The sequence below is a fragment of the Pholcus phalangioides genome, unplaced genomic scaffold (genome assembly GCF_987345545.1).
Source record: "Pholcus phalangioides strain wild (caught in Gottingen) unplaced genomic scaffold, Ppha-v1.0 ptg000015l_1, whole genome shotgun sequence".
Classification (NCBI taxonomy): Eukaryota; Metazoa; Arthropoda; class Arachnida; order Araneae; family Pholcidae; genus Pholcus; species Pholcus phalangioides.
Genome location: NW_028301608.1, coordinates 55,094,396 through 55,118,543, shown reverse-complemented (window position 1 = coordinate 55,118,543; position 24,148 = coordinate 55,094,396). Strand labels below are relative to the sequence as shown.

The window sequence follows — 24,148 nt, the reverse complement described above, 5'->3', positions numbered from 1 at the left end:
ATAGTCTAATTTCTATGGACTGGTGCTATAAACTAGAGAGCTACGGGAGATACTTTCATTACTACGCAAATTGGTTTTAAAAAAATTGGGTCTTTGAATTTCTTGCTGTGTTTTACTTATTTTTACTATTATTATTTTGAATTGCACCGATCTTTACCATAACAATGAATTTGTATACGTATGTGAGACATTTCAAGAGGAGACACACTCTGAGCCGATCTGTTTTGTCTATGCGGGGAATGTAATCTGTAAAGCTGCATCTAAACCTACCGCTCTACTCGATGCCCAAACATGGAAATACCTATTTTCTGTCAAATCTGCCCCATGCTGTGGGCTAAAAGCAGGTTTTTAAGTAATTCAGTGAGGTGGGTCTAGACCATAGTCTCCCAAACTTGTTCCATCGCCCTTTTCTTCAGAAATTTTTTCCTCTCATCGCCCCCCAACTCAAGTAAACCCATAGGATCCTATGTTAAATCAGTAGGTTCTATCGTCCCCTTGGACCATTCCATCGCCCACCAGGGGGCAATATTGCCCACTTTGGGAAACACTGGTCTAGACCCAGTTTCATTTACATGGGGGACTCTGCGACCTCGGGAAGCTGATTTAGGAGGTGGGTTCATGTGGAATGAGTCTTATAGGTTCCAGTGCCAATGAGGTGCTGTATTTAATGAACTTTTATTTAAAATTTAAAAAAATTGTGATTTTTTTTTTTTTAAATTGTACTAGGATTATTTTGCCCTGAGGGTCCCCCCCTTTAGCAAAGTTTAACATTCATCACTACTGACAAGCTTTAAGCCGATGTTGACATGTATGCATATATGAAATGTTTTAAAAAATTGTTAAAGGTAAAATGAAATAAAAACCTTGCTAACTCAACATCAACTTAAGTTGATATGTTTTTTGATCTCCTTGGGGTCTTTTGAGTTATCGAGGGGTTCCATTGTATATCAAGTTGCCAAAGGGACGTTGTTTGTGGCAACACGTTATAGCATGCAATGACAGGAAGCTGCCACAATTTTATTTTTTTTACTACAGCTTTCAGAATTGATAATTTGTGTTCTAAGCACACATCTATTTTCAGTATGCATTGGTTGTTATTTATAAATTTTTAAAGTTAGCCTGCAAATTTCTTATGTACGATGAGCCAGGATTGGTTTGTGATGAATTAATATTTTTAAAATTAATGTTTGTTTCCAGTGTCGTCCTGAATACAAAGTACCGGGTCTTTATGTGATTGATTCAATTGTGCGACAGTCCCGGCATCAGTTTGGCCCTGACAAAGATGTGTTTGGGCCTCGTTTCTCAAAGAACTTTGTTCCAACATTTCAGAACTTGTTCAAGTGTGTGGATGAAGATAGGGTGAGTATGCAAAGATTAATACAAATTTATTACATTACTGTAGTTTCGTTGAATGACTCGCAAAGACAATGCCAGATTCAATTTATATGGAAGCCCTATTTTGGCCCACCGTATGGCCAAAGTGCCTTCTATTTTTTTAACCTGCTCAAATCTGTTGTTACTCTGTGCACAGAAATAGTCTACGCTCATTTTTATGAACCTGAAAAATTAGTTCATAAAATTTAAAATTCACAAATAAGTAAAAGGTGTAAAGGAATATTACAGAATTTCTCCATGCTGTGAAAATCAAGCGAGGGTAGTTTTTGTGAAAGTTGAGGTCTGGTCCGTTCCCGAGATTGTGGTAAATGTGAGGTTTAATAATTATCTCAATTTACATTATCGAATTCAATGGATTTTTAGAATAAAGATATTTGAGAATTTTCTCAGGATCTGTGAAAATCAGCTAATATGGGGATTGGAATCATAAAAACATGAAGTTTGTAAAATCAAGTATAGATTTTAGTATGATATAGTGCAAATTTCATGGAGTTCGTTAGGCCAGGATTACACTATAAAAAATTCATGAAAGTTCTCTTATAAAGCTTGAAAAATGCAACCAATTATCATCGGTTGCATTCGCTCGAATATAACTGTTAAGATCTTTCACTAGCCGAAAACTTTGTAAGCGAGTGATAGAAGCCATTTGTAAGCTGAAGTATACCTAAGATGGACACTGTATGAGGTGGAAACCTGTCTTCGATGGAATTAGAAAATACTTCCTTCGTTTGTTAATGTTTTTAAGTGTGTAAATAATATAATGTTATATATTTCAATCTCTTGATGTTCAGTTTTGTACAGGTTTCATTGTACAGGGGGATCCAAAAGTTATTACAAAATAATTTCTGAAATTCTGATTGTAAATGTAAAATTTTTCATTGACAGCAGGACTATACTATTCAAGATGGAATTTTTTTTATATTTTCCATGAGCACTGATATTCTCAGTGGTTCTTTCTTTTGGTTGTATGATCAAAGTACTTTTTTTGCCAGAAGCAAAGAATTTTTATGATTGAAAATGTGAGTGTGCTTACCCTGAGAAAAGGGGCCCAGAAACGTGGCAAAAAGAATACACACTTACATTCGTGCAAAAGGCTTACATTTTAAATACATATTGTAACATTTTGAAGCAAACTTTATTTTTGTATCCTCAAATGTTGTTTCAATTGAACTAGTTTTTTGATTGATTTCTCGATAGAATTTCAAAAATGAAATATTTTAAAATTGGTTGCATGACTTTTGGATTACTCTGTGTTATAGAATCGAAAAAAATGTGATGTAGGGAATTTGGGTTTGAACTCATAATCACCAACAAAATAGTGATTGAGGGCAGGTCATCCCACAAAGTACAAGCAAACCTGTTAGAAAACATAGAAATAATAATAATAAAAAGTAACTAGAATATATATATATATATATATATATGGCTATACCATCATTTTAAGAACCTGAATGTTAAAAAATATGTAACTTGATGTTAAAAATATTTCTTTGAAAAAAAATTCAGTTCATTTCTGGATGGTGGGAGCATGCTGAGGGTTAAAGGGGTATTGCCTGTGTGTTACAAGTTAAAGGTGTCCAGGAATAAAAAAATTGAGCTTCTATGTCTTATCAGTTTATATAAACTTGTGAGGGGTGCAAGAAATGCAATATAAGAACCTGCATGCAATTATTTTCAAAAGAGGTGTGAAAGTGTAATTTGAAACTTATAAGAAAGGGGGTACAGGAATTTGAATTAAATCACAAGTATAAACAGTATCTTGTTGAAAAGTTGTTTAGTTGATTGAATTTTTTTTTTCATAATTGAATGATTCTACAAAACTACAATAAAATAAAACCAATGCTCTGAGATTAGTTACATGGACATGTTTTTTCGGGTTTTAAAAGTGGTGTTTAAATGATCTTTATATTAGTTTTTTTAATATTTTCTATTGCAGTCAAAGATAGTGAGAGTGTTGAATCTTTGGCAGAAAAATGCAGTTTTTCCAAGCAATGTTATCCAGCCACTTTTGGATATGGGAAATCCAAATGCTCAGAATGAGTGTAAGTACAAAAAGCTACTTTACTTTTATAAAATATTTTCTGTACCACATATGTTCAATTTATGGCCCTCGGAGTCATCTGATGTGGTCCGTGACATCAAACACACATTTGTAAAAATATAAACTAACAGCATATTACCAGATCACTTGATCCAGTGACCTACAGAACATTTATAAATCACTTTAGTGACCTGGAGTATTGTCCCAAATTTTTCAAGTGTCCAGCAGCACATTTACAGATCAATTAGGTGACCTACTGTATATTACAGATCACTCAAGTAACATGGGACACATTTACCGATCACTTTGGTGATCTGGGGTGCTGTTCCAGATCGCTTAACACTAGAAAGACGGATCACGAGAGTATACCTAAAAAGACGGGATGGGGTCAAAATGACCCCCATAGTTTTTTGCAATTTTCGGATACCTTAATGTTTCAAATCACAGTATATTATTTTTAAAACATAGAGTAATAACACAAAAAACAGGATGAAACCACTGGCCTGTTGATATATTTTGTTTTTATCTAACACTCAAAGCATTCTGTATAAATCACCTCTCGATGCACATTTGCAGCACACTGGTTTTTTTGCATTGCGTACAAGATTGAAGTGTTTTATTGAGTGTGCAGTTCCTTTCCACTTAGCATTTCTGCGTTTTTTTGTCTCCATCAATAGGTGTTATGCATCTTATCACATTTTGAATTGTAGTTTCAAGTTGAAATACTCAGCACGCAGTTCTTCACATAACTGCAATATGTAAGTTCTCAGAGTGATTTTTTTCTTGTGACTTGTTGTTTGTGCAAAATCCAAGCATTTATCGTTGACATATCCAAAATGTTAGAAAATACATACACTAGCCAGCAATGACTTCCAGTCTTGGTCGTGTATAATTGCACCATTTGATCCACGATCTCCATGTTTAGTTTCGGTATTATAGGCAACTGTTTCTGGTGTCTTTTTTTCGATAAGGTATCATTTCTTACGTTTCTTATTTCTTAATGGCATTCTATTTTGTACCAACGGATGCACCATTGGATAAATAATTTTATTTTTATTTGAATCTTCGCCATCAGAACTGCTACTTGCTTCTCCACAGTTCCACAAAGGTAGATCTCATGCTCTTCTGCACTTTCATCATCACTGCTTCTAGATTTTCTCTTATATAATCTTTGCAACTCCTGGATTATTTCTTCTTTAGTAGATATACGTTTTCTCGCAATTTCTAAACTGGTTGAAATAGTCACGTGCACTCAAATTTTCTGCGTCCCAGGACAAACAATTTATCGGATAATATGGAAAGAATGCTTGACAAAACCCAAAATTACACACCTGCTGACGGACACTTGCAAATAAGAATGGGGAAAAAAGAAAAGTCACACGGAAGGTTGAATGCAAAAAAAGACTCAGGTGCAAAAAAAAAAATTTCAGGTGGTTTGGTTTATTCTTAGCAGAGATATGCAAGCTTAAACAGCGTGCAAGGTCATAATGACCCAGTCCGTCTTTCTAGTGTTAAATGGCCTTAAACTGGAACATTTTCACTTCAGTTAAGTGGTCCACGGCACGTATCCAGATTACTGATGTGTTATGTGGCCTGCTGCACATTCCCAGATCACCTAGAGGATGTGCTGCTCATTTCCAGTTCAATTGATTTACCCATGGCAGTGCTTCTCAAACCAATGAAGTGGCCCACACTCTCCAAAAGGTTCAGCACTCTTGCTTTATACCATACATACTCAACCCGGCAGAGTTATCTGATGTAGTCCACGACCTCGAACCTAATTTCATAAAAATGAACTGAGGGCTTTTTCACATTGACTAGTATCATTTGGCCTTCTTTTACATGATGGTCATTGAACAAAGAATGTCCATTCCACCTAACACATCGGGGGCTTTTCATTAAAGCTTCCACTATAAAAGTGCCCAAATGTTGCCTTATAACAATATAGAAACATAATATAGATTAAGGCATACATACAAAAAGTACTAAATAAAAAGAAAATTTGAACACTTGAGGTACTTCATAAATATAATAAAAAAATATATAATATTCATAAATATAAATAAAATATATTTTATTTTATATTTTAATTCCACATGCAGCAAGCGATGGTGTAACTCACAACAGCAAGTCAAAATCTGCAGATTTATCTGCATGGAAGAATTGGCCTCAGGGAAGTGACGAGTCTTTTGAAGACAATCACCAGAACTTTGCAGAGGTAATGTTTTTTTTTTAAATTTAAATTTTATTGATTTTCATAATTATGATTTTAGAAGCAGGCATGAAATCTTCAGTAAAAATCAGTGTGTCTATGAATATATGGTGGAATTTTTTGAATAACTTTACGAATATTTTTTTTTGTAGGTGTCTACTAGGAATTTAGAGAAATTCACAAAAGCCAATTCAGCGGCTGACTCTGTTCAATCATCTCAATCAGCTCTTCCTGCAAAGAATGATGCAGAGCCTCCACAAGAGGAAAATACAGTAAAATTTAACAAGGTTTGTTTTTCTCCCTCCCACTTCACATTCTTTGCAATTGAAGAAGCATAAAAATGTTTTTACTTCCATTTAGAGAAAGGTTTTAACCTTATGACTCAACTAATCAGGTAATATTTTGTGTTGAAATAAATTTTGGAACTTTTGATAAGTTGAAGCTCCCCAAAGCAGAATGTGCCAAAATCTGTCGCAGAACAATTCGTGCTACTGCAGAACAATTTGGAAGAATTTTAAGAAAAAGTGCAAAAAGCCAGTCAGCCGAGGGCTCGTCACAGAGCAGTGCTGAACATTCTGCTCTGGGGTTGAAGTTTATGCTATGTGCCATTAACAAGCTAATGTTGAAGTTACTTATCACTTGCAATGAAAAGTCTCTGGAAGACAAATTTGCTTCTATCAGACCGTTACTGTGTGTTTTTGTTATCTTAAACATAGATTATACTATGAGCAGTACATAATTGTATTAATTTGTAATTTTTTTGTGTGACTTATTACAAAACAAATTGTATGGGTATGTGTGTATGAATACATACATTTGCTTATAACATACCCCCCCCCCCCTGGTGATTTGAGGATTGTATGTTATACAAATACAACGCCACAACAGGCAAGATGCCCAATGAGGTGGCTGAGAAAAAGATGCTCATAACAAATATGGATGTCATATATCTCAAAAATACAGCAACCCAACTAAAAACCAACATGTATGCTATCAGCAAGGCATTGAAATTAGCTTATATGGCAGTTGATCCATGCACAAAGTGCATTCAGATTGTCCCAGACGAAATAAGTTTATGCAGCACTTAAATAAATATAGAATGGATGTAGTTTTTTTTTAGTTGATATCTTCTGAGGAATTTTGAAAATTCATTGGAACTATGAAGGGCGTACATACTTGCAGTACGTGACGGATATATAGAACATGCATGCCTGTTTATTTTTTATTCAGTTTATTTCACTGATATTTGAGTTTATGCTAATGATTTTTATTCAGCATTAATACAACAAATTTTGAAAAAAAAGCAACTTATGTTCATAAATTTTACTTCTTATCAATGAACATGATTTGAAGAGTCTTTCAATAGGTAGAGATTTTGACACTTCTAAAACAATGCAGATTTCTTCTTCTACCAATCACAACATTAGCTCATCACTGCCATCTATCAAGTAATCCAAAAGTTTCATAAAAGTAAACATTCACTAATTTGAAGAGCATATTTCATGTGCAGAGTTTTCACAGAAATACATAGAAAGACAGAATTTTTTAAACACATAATTTTAATATTAGAATTGTCATATTATTTACTAACAGGTTATACTTTTTAGCTGTAGACCATTACAGTGCTAATGCAATTATTTACAGTTAATATAATTATTTTGACAATAAATTTTTCATCATAAAAATTCCCTATGCTTTTTGTAAGAAAAGCATACGAATATCACCTTCATACAATACATGTTTTACAGATAGGGTCAGTTTACAGCTTAATTTTTTCCAGTTTTTTTGTTCACAGTATTTTATATCTGAATTATTTCCTAGGTTGGGAGAGTGTGTTAAGTATGTTATATCCACAGTGTATGTTTTTAGCAGTGTGTGTAATAATAGAGTTAAAATATATGGAAATGACTAGGCCAAAAATCGAGGATTACAAAACTGTATATTATATCCAGGGTATGTTATAAGTGTACTTGACTCTATATATTGTACATAAGTGTATAGAATGTTACATGAGCTGCTTTATCAGAAATGGAAATATGTCATTAGAAATTATTATTGACCTTTTGGAAGGATGAGTAGTCCCTCAGAGGTGCCATTGTACTCAAATTTACCTGAGTCTTTGGACCCTGGTTATTTGCAAAATCTGGGTCCTTTTTGAGTGAAAGTGTGTTTCTCTCTAAAAAATTACAGCGTGGTCCCTCCTCCCCATCATTCACTTGTGTATCCCTGTGAATCAAGTAAATAATTCACTTCTAAAAAAATGTCAAATCCAAAGAATCATCAAAAAAGGTTAATTTACCACTTATAACTAGGTTCTTTTACTTTCATTGTCTACATCTACAGTAGAAAAAGCTTGAAAAGAAACCCATTAACATAAACCAGTCTATAAATTCTCTTCTGGCTTATTTTCCATTTCGGAAAACCTTAGCTCTTTAATAATATCATCTGATTAAATTGAAGGCAAATGATGCTGATGCTTATTCATATGAATCCTTGTGAAGGGATTTTTTGATGGAATGATTTTCTTTTCCCTTGCCGAAGCTCTGACCTACCACCCTTTAACTGCCACACATTTTCATACCTGAATATGGTAGCTATATCAGAGCATTATTGTGTTGGTGAAGCTTAACAGTGTGCTTGTGTGTGTGTCCAGCAATTGACTTGTTTTGTGCTCAGTAGGTGGTGTCCCCCCAAACTGCTAATGTGTAGATTTGAAACTTGGTATAAATATTTGTGTTGTAGGTCTGTGTAATTGTCGTGACTACACAGCTTTTTCTACACAGAGGGGATAGATTTTCCAACAAGTTGGAAAACCGTAGAAAATTGTATTATATTTAGCTGATTACCACTGTGTAATCGTGAGTTCAAAACTCCAATTTTTGCTGAAGGTATAATCCATGGAGGGGGGGGGGGGGGAGGTGCATGCCAACTTTTTTTTCAAAAAGATAAAAAATTAAAAATACTTTTTGTAGAAAATTAAAATATGAGAAAAAAATTCTTATTTTATCTGTTGATTTAAAATAGTTTTTGAGTGTTATTGCCCCAAAATTTTTGTGGAAGAAATCCTTGTGCCCTTTCCAAAGGCTGATTCTGCATACACACCCCAGATTTTTACGATGCTTAATGGTGAAAACTGCATAATGACTAGATGACAAAACTGTGGATATTCAAGGTTGAGGTTTTACAGAATTGGTTCCTCTCCCAATAGTCGCGGAAAATATTTTAGAATTTGAACAGGCATACAATCCTTTATGATTTAAATAAATAAATAAATATACATTTTCGCAATCTTGTAGGAACCAAACTAATTTACCCTCTCTGAATTTACGCTGTCTTTGAATGCTCGCAGAAGTACCTTGTACAGTATAATTGCATTTAGTATTTCCATTGCGTTGTAAGTATGCAATTCGACAACAAACTGTGTGAGACTGACACTTCCTTTTCAAGTGGGTGTTGGCTTTATTACCAACAGATAATTTTACCCAATGCCATGAATTTCTTCACCATAGTGCTCTGAGAAAGATTTTTCGAGATGTCCCAGTGTAACACAACCTGTATATAAGAACAGTTTTTATTCAATATAAAATAATGAAGAACCTGATGGTGAAACCAATGTATCGTATCCGATTTTTCAAGGTTATTTAAATGCTGGAAATGTGTGAGAACTGAGGATCATGTCTTGGCATATTGTCAGCAATTCATTAATTTTTCTGCACCTTATTTTATAAAAGTTTTTTTCCCTTAAAAAAGTTCATAATGAATGTGACTATTTTGTTAGAAACTATTGGATTTTGACTATGGAGATGAAGATGAAGAAGATGAAACACCAACAAGAAATGAAGAGGATCAGCTAGAAAATGCTCCGGAAAATAATCCATTGGCCCTCAGGTATTTTATGAACCATTCCATTGTTTTTGTCCTGTTGTTATTTTGCTATGTCTTATTTGAAATCTGATGTATGTTTAATTCAGGTTAGGATGCAAAAGTAATGATTTAGCTCTTCATTTATTGAGGGAGAGTTGGGAATTCAGTGTCTTTATTCATCAAGATTTTGACCATGTTCAAGAAGCTGTATCTGTGCTACAGCAATTCACACAGGAAAAATCTTGATGACAAATGAAACCTCATTCATAATAGTTTTCAACTTCTGGAACCAAAAGGTAGAGAGCCTAATTTACACCTTCATACCAGAGAACTATTCTGATTCATTGGTCTCTGTTTTTCTTTTGGTTCCAGCAGGTGAAGACTGTTTGAAGATGAAAAACACAGATTGGATCAAGAATTCAGTAACACCCATCCATAGCTGCCAAGTCTCCCGAATTTTTCGGGAATCTCCCGAATTTTAGCTTCATCGCTCGACCTCCCGAAAAGTTCTTAAATCTCCCTAATTTTTACGAAAATCACAAAAATCCTTAATTGTCCCTAAAAATTCCCTACTTCAGTAAAAAAAATCCCCGCTTATGAAAACAATCCCTAAGGAATTTCTTGTGGGGCATGAACTTTTCCCCTTTCGAAATGACGTCACACGTCGTAAATGGGGAAATTCCCTTTTTAAGGAAGTTTTACAAACCCTCTGATGGTAACAAGAAAGTTGTTTGTCTTATCGTGCAGGGAAATGGCTTAGCAGCCAATAGTCCTGGATAATAATCGAAGATTCTAGTGACGCGCATATGGTCAAAATTTCTTTTGTTGAAGTTACGTACGTGCGATATAACAAAGCATGAATAATGATAAGCAAAAACATATTTAATCAATTTTAAAGATACTTATTCCGATGAATTTCCTTTCATCAAACGTTCCAGAAGAGGGCCGACTTTTCCTTTTTGTACAAGTTGTGTTACGGACATAAACATCGGTCATGGAAAGACTGCCATCATCACTCGTGAAATGGAAAAAAAACCCATCAAGCAAGTGTCACAAAAAGTCAGTGTTCTTCAAAAATTGACGGTGTTTTCCTTCATCTTCCGATGATTTTGGGGTCATTCGCGCAGAATGTTTGTTCACAGCGTTTCTGATTGAACGCAATATTTATTTTTACATCATTGAAGTTTTGACCTCCAATTTCACTTGTTTTTTGCGTAGGAATTTTATTCCCAAGGGTTTAACTTCCATGTGTGTAAAATCCCTGTTTTAATTTGACTTCAGTAGGGATTTTATTCCCTATGCTTTAACTTTTATGTTTGGAAAATCCCTATTTTATTTGGAAAAATCCCTATTGTATTTATTAGGGAGTGGTTTTAGCATAAAATACGGGTTTGCGCGAAAATCTCCCGAATTTTCATTTTCAAAAGTTGGCAGCTATGCCCATCAAATACCATCAGTGATTTCATGATATCTGATTATTGTATCTCATACTGATCCTACCAAGTGATTGTAGAGTCGTGCTAAAAAAATTAATCAATTGCAAACCAGCTGCTATCCGCTCTAAAATAGTGACGATGGGATTCATGTCTGAGGTTTGATATGGATCTGTGCTGGAGATTCATACATTCAATGTCTTGATGTATAAAATCCGCGGCCAAGGGCATGGGGGGGGGGGAGACTTGGGGGTCTGGTCCTCCTGAAATGTGAGAAAATGACAGAAAAAAGGGAAAAAGATGGGCAAATCTATTGTTCTATCACTTTGGCCCCCCCCCCCCAAAAAAAATTGAAGTGCCTCCCGAACGAAATTGTCCCTGTCTGCGGCCATAGCCAAAGATGGCTGCAGTACAATGTATTCGTACGATATCTGCACACATTTTTTCATAGTGTCCAAGCAAATGTGTGTAATTTTGCTTTTGCAGAAATAATCCATTTTTCTACTCGTATTGCAAAGATTGAATGAATCTAGGTTTATAAATACATAATGAGGAAAGACATGAAACATGAATTTCATCAAGTTGATGTAAATTTGTATAAAAATATTCATGTAATAATCTGTTATAAGTCAGATGTTCTAATTTTCTGAAACAAAGAGGGGAAAAGTAATTTGACACTTTAAGAAACATTCAATCTACTTTATGCAAATTTTTTGCTGCTCAAGAAGAACTTTGAAGATGAAAATAGAAATTAAAACTGTACCCTTATAATTTTGGCTTTCCAGCTTGAGAATTTCATGAAGTGCTCTCGTAAATTTTTGGGGTGTTCTAATTTTTTGTATAGGATGTGCAAATGCATGGCCCTAAAATATTTATGTTGTTAGAGTTGTGCTTGTTTCAAGTTCTTACTGGTGCTGCCACTGTCACCCATATTGTGAAGCAAAGACTGTAATTGCTCGAATTTTCATGTTGTGTAAGTATGCTGAAGGTTTGCCTGCTCTTTGTGGAGAGACTTTTTCAAATGAAAGACTGACTTGCCTTCACGTATATGTGACACTGGTAGTGAATGTACCATGTATCAAAATGTAGTCTAACCATGAATGATAATCATAGATGAATACATACATATAATTTTTTATGTAGAAATAATTAATGATCATTTGATTCTTGTTCTCAACATTTCATATTTTGAAATAGTGATTTTATATTGATGACTAAGCTGTGTATGTTCTTAATTTAGCATGGCACAAAACCTGTTGTCTAATCCAGAACTTCTGAGACAGTTGCAGCAAATGCAGCAAACCATTCAGCAGAATGCAGCGTTTCAGTCAGAATTGCAGCAACATACAACAGGAGAACCTGATGTTGTAAGAGAGAGGTTTTCGCCTGATCCACCAGCAGAACCTGTTTCTATTCCACAACCCACAGTATGTTCACCATATTGATTTTATTCTATTTCTATCTTGTAAGCATACAGTTTTTAAATTATCCAAGTATTTTTTCCTAAAACATTGATCCCTGTATGCTTAACTTTTAATTTTTTTTAATATAGAGAAATTGATATAGAAAAATCAGTCTCAATGTGAAAATCCCCATAAAAGATGGATTTAATTTTTAGAGCAAAATAAGATTGGCAATCTTATTTTACTTCAAAAAATAAGGAATTTTTCAAATCTAAGATTGTATTCTATTTTTTAGAATAAAGATTTCTCTTTATTCTAACAACAGATGAAAATTATTTTTATCCTTGGCTTGAACAAAACAAAAATATGAATATATACCGCCCTCAACTTCAGGTTTAACTTAAGATTGTGGTACTTTTTAGTGAGCATATTTCACCCTGCCTATTAGGAAATGGCTAGATACTTTGATGCTTATTGTACTGTAATATAGCTATAGCTTATGACAGAGCTTCTCAAAATTTTTAACCCGTTTTGCTACTTTCTGTTATCAGCACTTATCTGTGGCTTCCTAGAGCAGTTTAAACCTTTGAAAACCTTTTGTCTGGGTGGACCTGAAAAAGGTTGGCAGCACACAGTTTGAGATCCCTGGCCCACTGTGTTTCCAGGCATAGTCAAAGTACTCTGAAACACTTGCTTAATTAAGCATTTAATCTTTTTTTGATCATTGGGTATATTTTTTTTAATAATAAAATAAAGAAAACTCAATTTCATTTGAATAATTTGAGAAAATTTTCATTTCTTGACTTGAATTCAGTAAACATGTTTTACAATATGAACTCTAATAACTGTGCATTGTTATTTTTAATTATGCAGCAGCCGATCAGCTCCATTCCCTACCCAGATTCACTTCCTCCAAATGTCATGCCTCCATTTCCATTTGACCAATCAGTTTCTAATATTCCTGCTCCACAACCACAGATCAATAGCAGGGCCAACGAATGGATGATGGATCCAGTTGATATGGGATACCCACCACCACCACAACAGCAGCAGCAGCCGCCTCTTACTGCTGCTCATGAAAATGATATTATTCAGGCCAGTCAGATTGACGAAGACCACAGAGTGTTGTATAGCATGCCTGGTGAGCCGCCTTTACCAGCTCTTCCCCCACAAGATTTAGATGAAAGATCATTAGTATTGCCGATGGTGGAGGAGCAGCAAGATGGAAAGAATAATTCTCGCTCACGGTCTGATTCAAGATCCAGAAGGTAAAGGTTCTTAAGAAAATCTTTAAGCACACACAGTAATACAGGCCCTTGCCATTATGTGTCGAAATTTGTCAGTCTATGATGAGTCACAACTGTTTTTAGATGGTTCATCTCATTATATAGAGCATGTTAGACATATTGTGATCCAATACTCCATTTAAGTAGAACAGGGTCAATTGAAACATGCTTAATCAATACACTTTCCCCTTCACAAATCCCCTTTTTCCTTTTCAATTTAGTACCGAAATTTCCTGCATAGTTAAATTTTTTTAATGTTTTGGCATTGAAGGGAAGAAAAAATCACCATAGCGATATCAGCAAACATGAATTGAAGAAAATCCTGCAAGACTTGGCAAACTATGCCCATCTTCATTGTTCCTTAACACCTTGCTTGAATAGACATGCTACCACTCTGTTTACTGAATAATCTGAAAACAACTGTCGGGCTACTCCTGATGGGAATGCTAGGCAGTACAGTCAATTTTTAATGCGTATAAATATAACTATTTCTTCCTTAAAAAAACGGCTCAATTGTATGACAAAATGTAATTTAGAATCTTATTTGCTCTTTCTATTTGATTTGCTGTTTAATTGAGTTTGAAAAAAAAAAGTTATAGATGCTGATGGGTCAACATACCATAGAACCAAGTGATCTGAATTAGTGATACAGTTACCCACCCTATATGAAACCGGCTAAAAGGCTTGAATGACTATTTAGTTATTCCATAAATAACTCACATTTTGAAAAATTCCATAATGTGCAATAGGACATTTTTTCTCATTTATTAGTGATTGAATGTAATTCTAACATTGTTCAGCTGAAACTGTTCTGATATAAGTTTCATCATTCAACCTAACACATAAGCTGTAATTGTAAGCCTAAAACATTTTCTTTAATTGCTAATGGTATGTAAAATGCTGAAAAGTATAAATTTTAGTATGCAAATGAAAGATCTTCACACCTTTAGAATTATTAGCAAAAATTGGAAAGAAGTTTTTCAACAAAGGATTGCATATATACAAATTGTTTTTGCAAAGCAGGCATTAAGCACTTTCAGGAATTTAAACAGCATTGCTGATTCCAGAACAGTAAAATAATGTAGCAGCTAATATCACTTATGGATCTCCACATAAATGTTAATGGCTGGTGATAAGCTTTAATTTTTATTCAAGTCTGATTTTGTATTGATGACTTTGAGTTTTTTGATTTATTCAAACATTTTTTGCCGGCCCTTTTAATTAATTCAATCATGTATGAGAATGTATAAGGAATTTTGTTATCTTAAACAAATTTCTTGTACGTTAAATAGTGTCCTTCAGGGGAAACAACATTGTGAAAATTTGATGCTCTTGAAATTGAATCTACCATTTGAACTTCCTGTGAACTTACCTAAGCTGTTATAGAATTCTTTTGATTGATAGTTATGAGTAGAGCCCAAAAGTTCAGGCAAAATGCCATTAACAACTTTTTTGCCTATTTCAAACTTTTTGGTAAAAATGCCTTTTTTGAAATTTTTGTGCCATAATGCATATTTTAATACAGTTTTAAGTTTATTAGTGAATTTCAGGGGCCATAATCTGTAAAACTTGGATACTTTGAGCATTGAGAACTTCAAAAGAATTGTTCTTTTTAAAATTTTCCAATTTTCAGTATTAATTATCAGAAAGTATTCCCCACTTCCAGCCCCATTTAGATGCAAATGAGTGATCTGAGATATTGATGGTTCAGTGGCATTAACTTTGCTTTGACCGGATCACATTAGATGTGAATGATTTTGTTTCAGGTGAACACAGTCTGTGTTAGAAAAGCAGAGGGAAATAAATTTTTGTTCCTGGACATGCTTCACATATTGTCTCGCTCAGCCTTTGGGCTGCGTGTGTAGCTGACCATTGACTGTCTGAAGAGGTCATAAATTGATGTCATGGCTCACACAAGGCGGGGTAGGAGCAGACAGGGCTCTGGGGCCCGATGTTGTTTTTATTTTATTTTTTTTACACCATAAATGCACTGCAAACTATAGCTATTTATCAAACATACATATTTAGTATTAGATTAAATTGACCCGAGTCACCCTTGGGTGTGTGTGCTAGATGCGACCATGCAGGACCTCACGCTTGAAGGACTCTCACATACTCTGTAATACAAAAAAAAATTAATTATTTTCACAAAAGTAGAAGAAGATAGTCATGTTTCAACTACAGAAATGATAATGATTATTCCAAATAATACAACAAATAAACAAAAATTATTTGTAGTCGAAGGAGCCCCACAGATCGTTTTCTCTACCAGCTCCGCATCTGGTAATAGTGGTCCTAGAATTGGCCTAATCCTGAGGGTCCACTAACATTTTATTTTGGGATTGAAGTCAATTTAACTTGGATAATGATTCAGTTATTATAAACTATAATTAAAGCAATAGATGGATTAAGTGCAAATAATTTTTGAGCTAGTTTTTGGACCCTTAATACCTTTGTTCTTAGTTATTTTGTCTTCCTTCCACAAATTGTAAATGCCTTTGTTTTAGTACCTTTTTGCCTGTCTATTTAGACCATTTTTAAACTTCCTGGCTCTAGTTATGAGATTAAAAATGTAAACTAAAATTGAGGAGTGGGGTGGGCTTTACCTTCTTGTTTCGAGGGATGTTCTAAATCCAAGCTCTTGAATGTGTTGTCTGTCATCAACAATCATACTCAACAGTATATTTGCAGGGTGTGCAAAGAATGCATAACTTTCTCAATTAATGTATTAACAACTTGAAGTAGTTTGTCAGATAAATACAGCAATGTTTGAATTGCTAGAAAAACATGTTTAGGGGCTGTCAGTAAAATAAATGTTCTTTTTTATGTTGAACCACACAGGCATGTATGATTTCAAGATGAAAGTAACTATTTGTTTCAAGTCCTCAGAAGGATTGGGCAAACTTATATCCAACCTAAGCACTCTATTTGCCACAGTTAGCCATCTAGAACGTGATAGAGGACCAGGATCTAGAATTGACAAATCCTTTGTCTGGACAATGTCCCAACTTTATTGCTTTGGATATATCTAACAAATACTGCTGGTCTTTGCTCAGCATCTTTTTGTCTATTTCTGGAATCAAACAATCTACAGATTCATACTTTACCACTGGTAGCTTTCCACACTCAATAAGCTTCTGTCCAATGGGCCCAGAAAAGTATTTTGGCCCTGTGGTTGCACGGAAAGGGAGTTCTTTGAAGTGCAGTGACACATGCTCCACTGTAGTGGTCTTCCCATGTTCAGTTCTAGCTGACACATAAAGCCATTCTTCCAGCCAGTGTTAGTAACGGTGCCGTCACACCTGATTACTTTAGCTTTTCAAGCGATATTTCAAGTTCCGGCAGATGAGAAATAATGCTTTGAGTTATGTAGGTTGAAGTACTTAAAGAAGGAGAAACATGTCCAATGTAAGTTGATCCAGGTTCCTGAATCAGAATAATGGTCTTTTCTGTTCCCGTGAAAATGTTTGTTTACTTTTTTGACAGAAAATTTTTTCGGAAAGACTTTTTTGGCCAGAAATTTCTTCATTAGGTGTGGATGTACACTTCAAATTAATCCTGACACGACTCTTTTCTCTTCTGATTTTACATTTGTCAACCACATTGGAATAATCTGTCATTTATCATTCTGTTGTCTTGCAGTACACTTGAAGCTATGGCAGCAGTTGCACAATCAGACACATCAAATCGATCAGAGTTTAACGTTGTTGGACTCAGTTTAACTCTCATCTGCCAATGGGGTTTTTTTTTGACGATTTAGTTAATTTAAATTCACCATCCTCGTCATCCGAAACGTCAGTGTATAGTGCTCTTGAGGTTCTATAATGTATTCTTCAGCTTCGATATTTAGGTTCACATTGTGACTGGTGAACATTGAAATATTCACGATGTTTTTATTTATTTTATGTTGAACCATAAATAAAAACAAACTATAGCACGTCAAACATGAATTTTTAAGTAATATTAAAAAATTTAAGAAAAATGTTCAATTTTGTCAATTTCTGTAAACTTCCAAGTACGATGCGTGAACAGAAGCTATCAACCGATTAAAAATGTTTTTTTCTTATTAAAGGAGGCAACTTTTCCGCGCTATAGCGATTTGAAAATAAAAACATTTTTTAATGCCCACCCTAATGCCTATGCAGGATAACTTCCTGCAATTTTTTTGCATCCAACAATTTCATCTGATGGCCTCTTATCTCATATATACTTTTTACTTAAGTGTAAATATATCTCACGTGAAATAAGGTTTCTCCAACTGAGACTGTTGCTGTCTTGTAAATTTTGATTGAAAGTTTTCGGGTTTTCCTTAAAATCATAGGTAAATGTCTAGTAAAACTGGTAGCTGAAGAAGAAACCCTTGAGTAGCTAATAAGTTTTAAAATATAAAAGAAAAAAAAACTATTCAAAATTAAATTGTCTGCTGTTAATTTGATCTTAGGGTACTTCAAAAAAAAAAAAAAAATGTTAATGCTAAAAATATTTTTTCAAGTTTGAATGTTGTTACATCTTCCTTGATTCAACACACTCTCATATTATGTTATATAATCTCACCTACTTTAATTTTCTATCTCCAGGGCTTGACAAATGAAAAAAGAACTAACAAACAAATTAGGTGCAGCTAAATATTTTTTAAAAGCTAAGCATTTTTTTTTTCTCCGAGAAAAATGGTTCTAAATAGTTTTCTCTTGGCATTTCCAGGACATAGTGATCCTTTCCTGTGTTGGTAGACTTGTTGATAAAAGTTTACATTTCAAAAAAAAAAAATTCCCCCATTTCTCTAATTTAGCTATCATGCATAGAACACTTTTTAGCACCAATACAATTTTTTTTTGTGCAGATGGTGACCTGTCATCCGGGATCTGCCAAGCCCTGTATATTGTATATAGGTCTACCTGATAGCTGTGATTTTTTTCTCTTTGAAAGAATTGGAAATGAATTCAGAAAATCATTGGATCAATGTTCATAATTGCTGGAGTTTTAGATAATCAATAAAAACCAGATTTCTTTAGATTGAATATATTGATTTATTTGCAGTATGGGTTAATGAAATAATAAGTGAGTTTTGAAGCAGTGCCTTTGCATGATTTTATTTATTTTTACACAGAAGAAGCAAAATGTCAATTGTGTTTTGAAACTGTCATATTTATGTTGTGACCGAAGGGAAAGATGTCTCACATACTTTAAAATCATTTCATGTGTGCAAATCAGCTGCATACTGCATTATGTCAATTTCACTGCAAAGCCAGAAAATTATAAAACATGATTATTGCAAGGCCTCACGAGCAAATTGGTTTCATTGCACATTTTAAACAATTTTGTTACAAGCTCTTTGGTGTGTTTGTGTGAATTGTTTATAGAATGTCATGAATTATTTTTTTTTTTCTAGCAGATTATTTATACCAAGAAAATATGTATTGTTTTTTTCCTTGTAAAGATTTCTCTTAGTGGGGAGCAGAAAATTTCAACTCCTCATATACATTATTTATACGCATAATATATTCTTATGTGGAAAGTATATTACTATACTTCATAAATTCGTAATTTTACTTTTTTGTGGCAGCATGTAGAAGGTACGTATAGGAAAAAATATGCTGTGCAGAAAGTACCCGAATCTTTTTTTTTCTATCTGCAGTCAATCGGTATCGGGGAAGCATGTAGAGAGGAGTTATTTTTGCATTGTTCATTATATATAAGACTTTTCATTTACTATCTAATCTAAGATTAATTCTTTCTCTCCAATGCTCAGCATTATTGATCATGATTATGGTCATGTGAGCACAATCATAAAATAAGTGGAATTTGGAATGAGGGGGGGGGGATACATTGCATGAAGGTTAATATTTTCTCTTTCTGTAAATGACTGAGTTATAATCAGTTGAAGCTCTGGTATATTAGAGGAGCTTTTTCATAGAACAACTAATGTGGAGTTGTCACGGCGTGCTTCACAGGGAATTCAAGTCTATGTAGCTTATATATATATAATTTACATATGTAAAGCCTTTCCATTGCTACAAGATAACGAATAAGGCATAAGATGAACAAATTTACTTGAACATTTTTTATACTTTAAGTAAATGATAGAAATGAGTATACATGTACTTGGAATATTGTTTTAAGATTGTATTTGCAAGGAATTGGAAAAATATTCATTTCTACCCTCAATTTAAAATTGATGCAAACATCATTTGGGACAGTGGTTCTTAGCCTTTTCTCACTCGCAGAGCCATTTTCAGTGTATAATTTCTATGGCGGCCCTGTTTAGTATATTTATATGGCGGAACCCTTTAGGCTTCTTTTTTTTTGTTTGTTTATCAAATTTACTGATTTATTTTATTATCCTCAAGTGGGTGGAGAGCCCTGGTTAAGAACCTCTGATTTAGGATGATGGAAATATGGATACATAATTTATGAAGTAAATAGTTATTTTATGAAAAGATTGATTTTTATGTTCTAATTATTGTTCTAGCCCCCCAACTTACATGTATTGTCTTGTACATAACTATATATATGTAAGTTTAGGTATAAATATCTTGTATACCAGTATATATCTTATAACAGGGTTCAAGGAAAAGTGCAAGGAAAATGTAAAATAGTTGAAAAAGAGTGGGGGGGGGGGGACTGGATCTTGAAAAACATTTGGAATTTTGAGGTTTAATATTGTATTTCTTTTTGAAGGAGAGAATGTTATTGTGTTTGTCAGTTAATCATAAGTGAGTACAAATTTCTTGAAGGGGGGTGGGGATCACTGAGGGTGTATATAATGAAGAGGGAAGGGAATATTCAGCTTCGCTATGCCAAAAATGCAACTTTTTCATTGGGGAGGGGGAATGATAGCTTCTTTGCCTCCCTCTCATATCCACCTATACGGTAGATGGCTCTTCTGCAAAATCAGTAGTCTAGTAGTAGGCTATCATAGTTTTCACTCATGGAACTTGCCATCACTACCTATTACATATGTAGAAAATATTTCAAATCCACATATTGACCTAAAAAATGCAGCTAATTTTTATTATTAAAAAAAATAAATTTATCAATATTTGGAAGGTTAGATTGAGGGAAATTGACTTTTAAAAGTTTTTCAGATAATCTTGCATCTCGTACAAATTTATACCAAATATGACAAGTTATTAATATGTGCTTGATTTTTTTTCACACGACAAATCAATTCATCTGTTAAAAGTTGTTTTGACATGTAGAATAGAATCCAGTTTTTTTGCTGTCTACCGCTATATGCAAGTGCTCTACCACCATGATGGTTGTCACCGGGTTCACAGATTCAGTCCTGGGAAAGAACACAAGTAACAAGTTATTTTCTCTAATGAGTTTGAGGTGACCACCAATAAATAATGGCTTCATTTCCAACTCAACTCATTCAGTAAGACAATTGCTGTGTGCCGATATGACTGGAGTTGGTGTGTGGTAAAGTAATAGTCTATTTTTTTTATTAAGTAAGGAGCTATGTGTATGCACCAGTGTGGATGTGGCCTCATATTAACTTTTCCAATGTTCGTTCTTGGTTATATACTCAACCAAGTTACTTATTATTTAATCTAATTCAGTGGACTATCCCTACTAAATTACTTCTGTGTAAGCGGGTCCCTTACACACTATGAAGAAATTTTTTTTCACTGATTTCTTGGTTGATATCTCAGGGGTGCAAGAGCTGCGCCAATTGCGCCAAACTGCACCGAAACGGTTCTCTTGCTACACGGTGCGCCAAGGCGCCGAATCCCTGCGCATTTGCGCCAATTCTTGTTTGTGGTTCGCGGAGGTACCACTAATGCACTGTAGTACATCAAATGCTCTTAATTTAGGAAGAAGGCGCATGAAATTGTTGTTCACGGGACGCGTTCTTTCCGAGACACGGAAAAAGATACGGGGGGGGGGGGAGAATTTTTTTTTCACTTCCCACCATCTACCACAGTCGCGTTATCTCGTGACCTTGGAAAGTAGTTATACTACCTTGAAGTATAAAGTCCTGTACTGTTATTGGTATAACCGGCGTTCTATCAAAGTCCCTGAATAAATATGCCAAATTTTCCGATTTCGGAGACCGTTTTTTCTCCTGCTGGTTATAGGCTATATACTGAAAATAACGGTAATTTCGCGGCTGTCAACCTGCGTTTAAAGACGGCATACATCGAAAAGGTGATTGGTTTACTCGTTTAAATTACCGAAATTTTTCGGAGATCGTTGGGAAAAAATAGAATCTGTAAAAACTCCAGCAAAAATATTCATAGTTTTGTCATCTAGCCACTATGCGGTCGTGTGGTTATCGTCAGCTGTTGCCGATTGTAACAATTTCACATCGCGAAAATCCGGATTTGGCAAACGAGGCCGGCTCGAGGGAAAAAAATCTCTACCCATGCAGAACCTTTTTTTTGGCGCTACTGACCACATGTTTTTGGTCGACAAACCTTTTTTCACCCTTTCAACTCCATTTGGCACCCCTCCTTGAGCAGCGCCCAATATGGCCGCACGGTCCGCCACTGCATTGGTGGGGGAGGAGCATGCTCACAATAGTCAGAGTTTGTACTAGGAGCATGCTCATTTTACCTAACTTCTGCGAGATACCTAATATATATTAATGTCCTACCTTTCCAAAACATGTTGTTGGAGAGAATGAAATATTTGCACCCTTTCTTGTTTTTCATACTCCATCTCGTGCATTGCTGGGATGGTAGATTACTCCCTCACGTATTGCTGAGAGGTTGTTTAACATTGTATCACCAACAGAACTATTGATTATGTGTGATGAATGGGTTGCACTACAATCCAAACAATTACAAGAAGTGAAATCAGTTCAGCGAATAGATAGATAGATATTGGGCAGACATATTCAAACTTTGTAACTTTGAAAGCTGCCCGAAGTTCAAAATTTTGCCAGTTTTGGTGAAGACTTTTTTATCTTCAGCATATGGTAACACAGATAGTGAAAAAGAGTTCATTGTTAACAAATAAATAAAAGTCTGTTCAAACATTGAAAAATCTGTCCATGCAATGCTTTAATGTTTAATGGAATAAGACACAAAATCTTATGTTCAAGGGCATAAAAAATAGTCATGAGATGCTGTACTTCGGAAAGCGAATCGTGATTCGTAATCTATTAACATGCTATTGGTTGAGAAATTCTTTAAGTAAATAAGGTATTTATATTTTTCTCGTTTTTTGCATTTTGATTTTAAGTTTAATAATTCCTTTAAATTCTGTGAGAAGCCTATTTTTTTTTTTCACGGAAACTCTTATTATATTCTGCACACACTTTTTTTGCTATATCAGGAGGAATAAGATTTTGGTGTTCAAGCCGCAGAAATTCTTGCTGCCTAGGTTTTCAGTATGCATGTTGCTTAATTTGAAAAGAGTAATAATTTTTATTCGTCATTCGTCGTTTTATTAATGACAGAAAAGATAATTCAGAAAAAATTTAAATGGATTTTAATTTGTGAAGGAAATTTATTTAGAATTATTTGTTCCAACCATTTTTGGCAAAACTTTTGGAATTTCACAGAAAAATTACTCCTTATATTGCAGATATAGTTCGTGTTTAGTTCTGCTCCAAAAATGAAATTTGCTGCTCCGAAATGGATGAGGGGCACTTGCACCCCTGATATCTCAAAAATAAAAACCAGCAGAAAAAATAGGAGAAAAAAGTGATGAAAATAAATTTGAATTGCAATTCACCCTTCAAGCAGTCGTTATGTACCATTGTTTCCAGCTAATCACAAAATTAGACACTTCTAGAACAAATTAAAATATCATGTGATTTTAACATGATTTCTTTCAATACAGTGAAAGAGTACATGATAATGTTATTCATGCATTCTGAAAACGTATAGTTAGTTCAAACATTGTTTTAAAATGAAAATTCTAAATCTTGAATATAATGTTTTATTTATTCTAAATTTTTTCAACCAGAAAAACATCTTTAAAAAGCAAAGAGAAATACATTGATATGATATGTTTTAAATAAAATCTGAGAATGTGTGAGTATTGTGGAACTTTTTTTCTATATTTGATTCTGGGGAGCTGGGGTCTGCAACCCATACATTGCAAGCTCTATTTTAATCTATCACAGGACCATTTGTTCAGACTACTTTTCCTCTGTTTATCCTTGCAATAAAAAATTAAGAAAGCATTTTATAAGTATATTATAAAGATGCAGTTGTTTTTGGAAAGTTGATTTTAATAGGCACCTAAAAGACAAAATACAGGTAGATTCGGTTGTAATATATAGGAAGATAACTTAGACGTACCACTTTTGCATAGCTAGCAGGGCCTATGTATTTTACTGGCAAACCGTTGATCCTAGAGGAATACTTCCGATTAAAAAAAGTATCCAAATAACATGTACTCAGACATGTCATTCATGTTGCAAGGGGGTGTAGTTATTAAAATAAAAATGTTACTTTTTATACTGACACCCTGTGATCAAGAACCCAATTATGAAGTTGTTGCCCTTTCTCTCCTGATATCTGAATTTCAATAATGGGGGAAAGATGGGGGGGGGGAAA

General features: G+C 34.3%; 1 protein-coding gene across 1 annotated transcript in view; it reads left to right on the top strand.

The window, feature by feature from the left end:
• Positions 1-24,148, top strand: part of LOC149076249 (uncharacterized) — a 45,633-nt gene that overhangs the window by 7,546 nt on the left and 13,939 nt on the right. Inside the window, exons 3-9 of the mRNA XM_089243820.1 lie at positions 1,198-1,359; positions 3,332-3,437; positions 5,539-5,654; positions 5,801-5,935; positions 9,427-9,536; positions 12,186-12,372; positions 13,222-13,616. Coding sequence (XP_089099946.1) covers positions 1,198-1,359; positions 3,332-3,437; positions 5,539-5,654; positions 5,801-5,935; positions 9,427-9,536; positions 12,186-12,372; positions 13,222-13,616 — 1,211 coding nt within the window. The remainder of the gene's footprint in view (positions 1-1,197; positions 1,360-3,331; positions 3,438-5,538; positions 5,655-5,800; positions 5,936-9,426; positions 9,537-12,185; positions 12,373-13,221; positions 13,617-24,148) is intronic.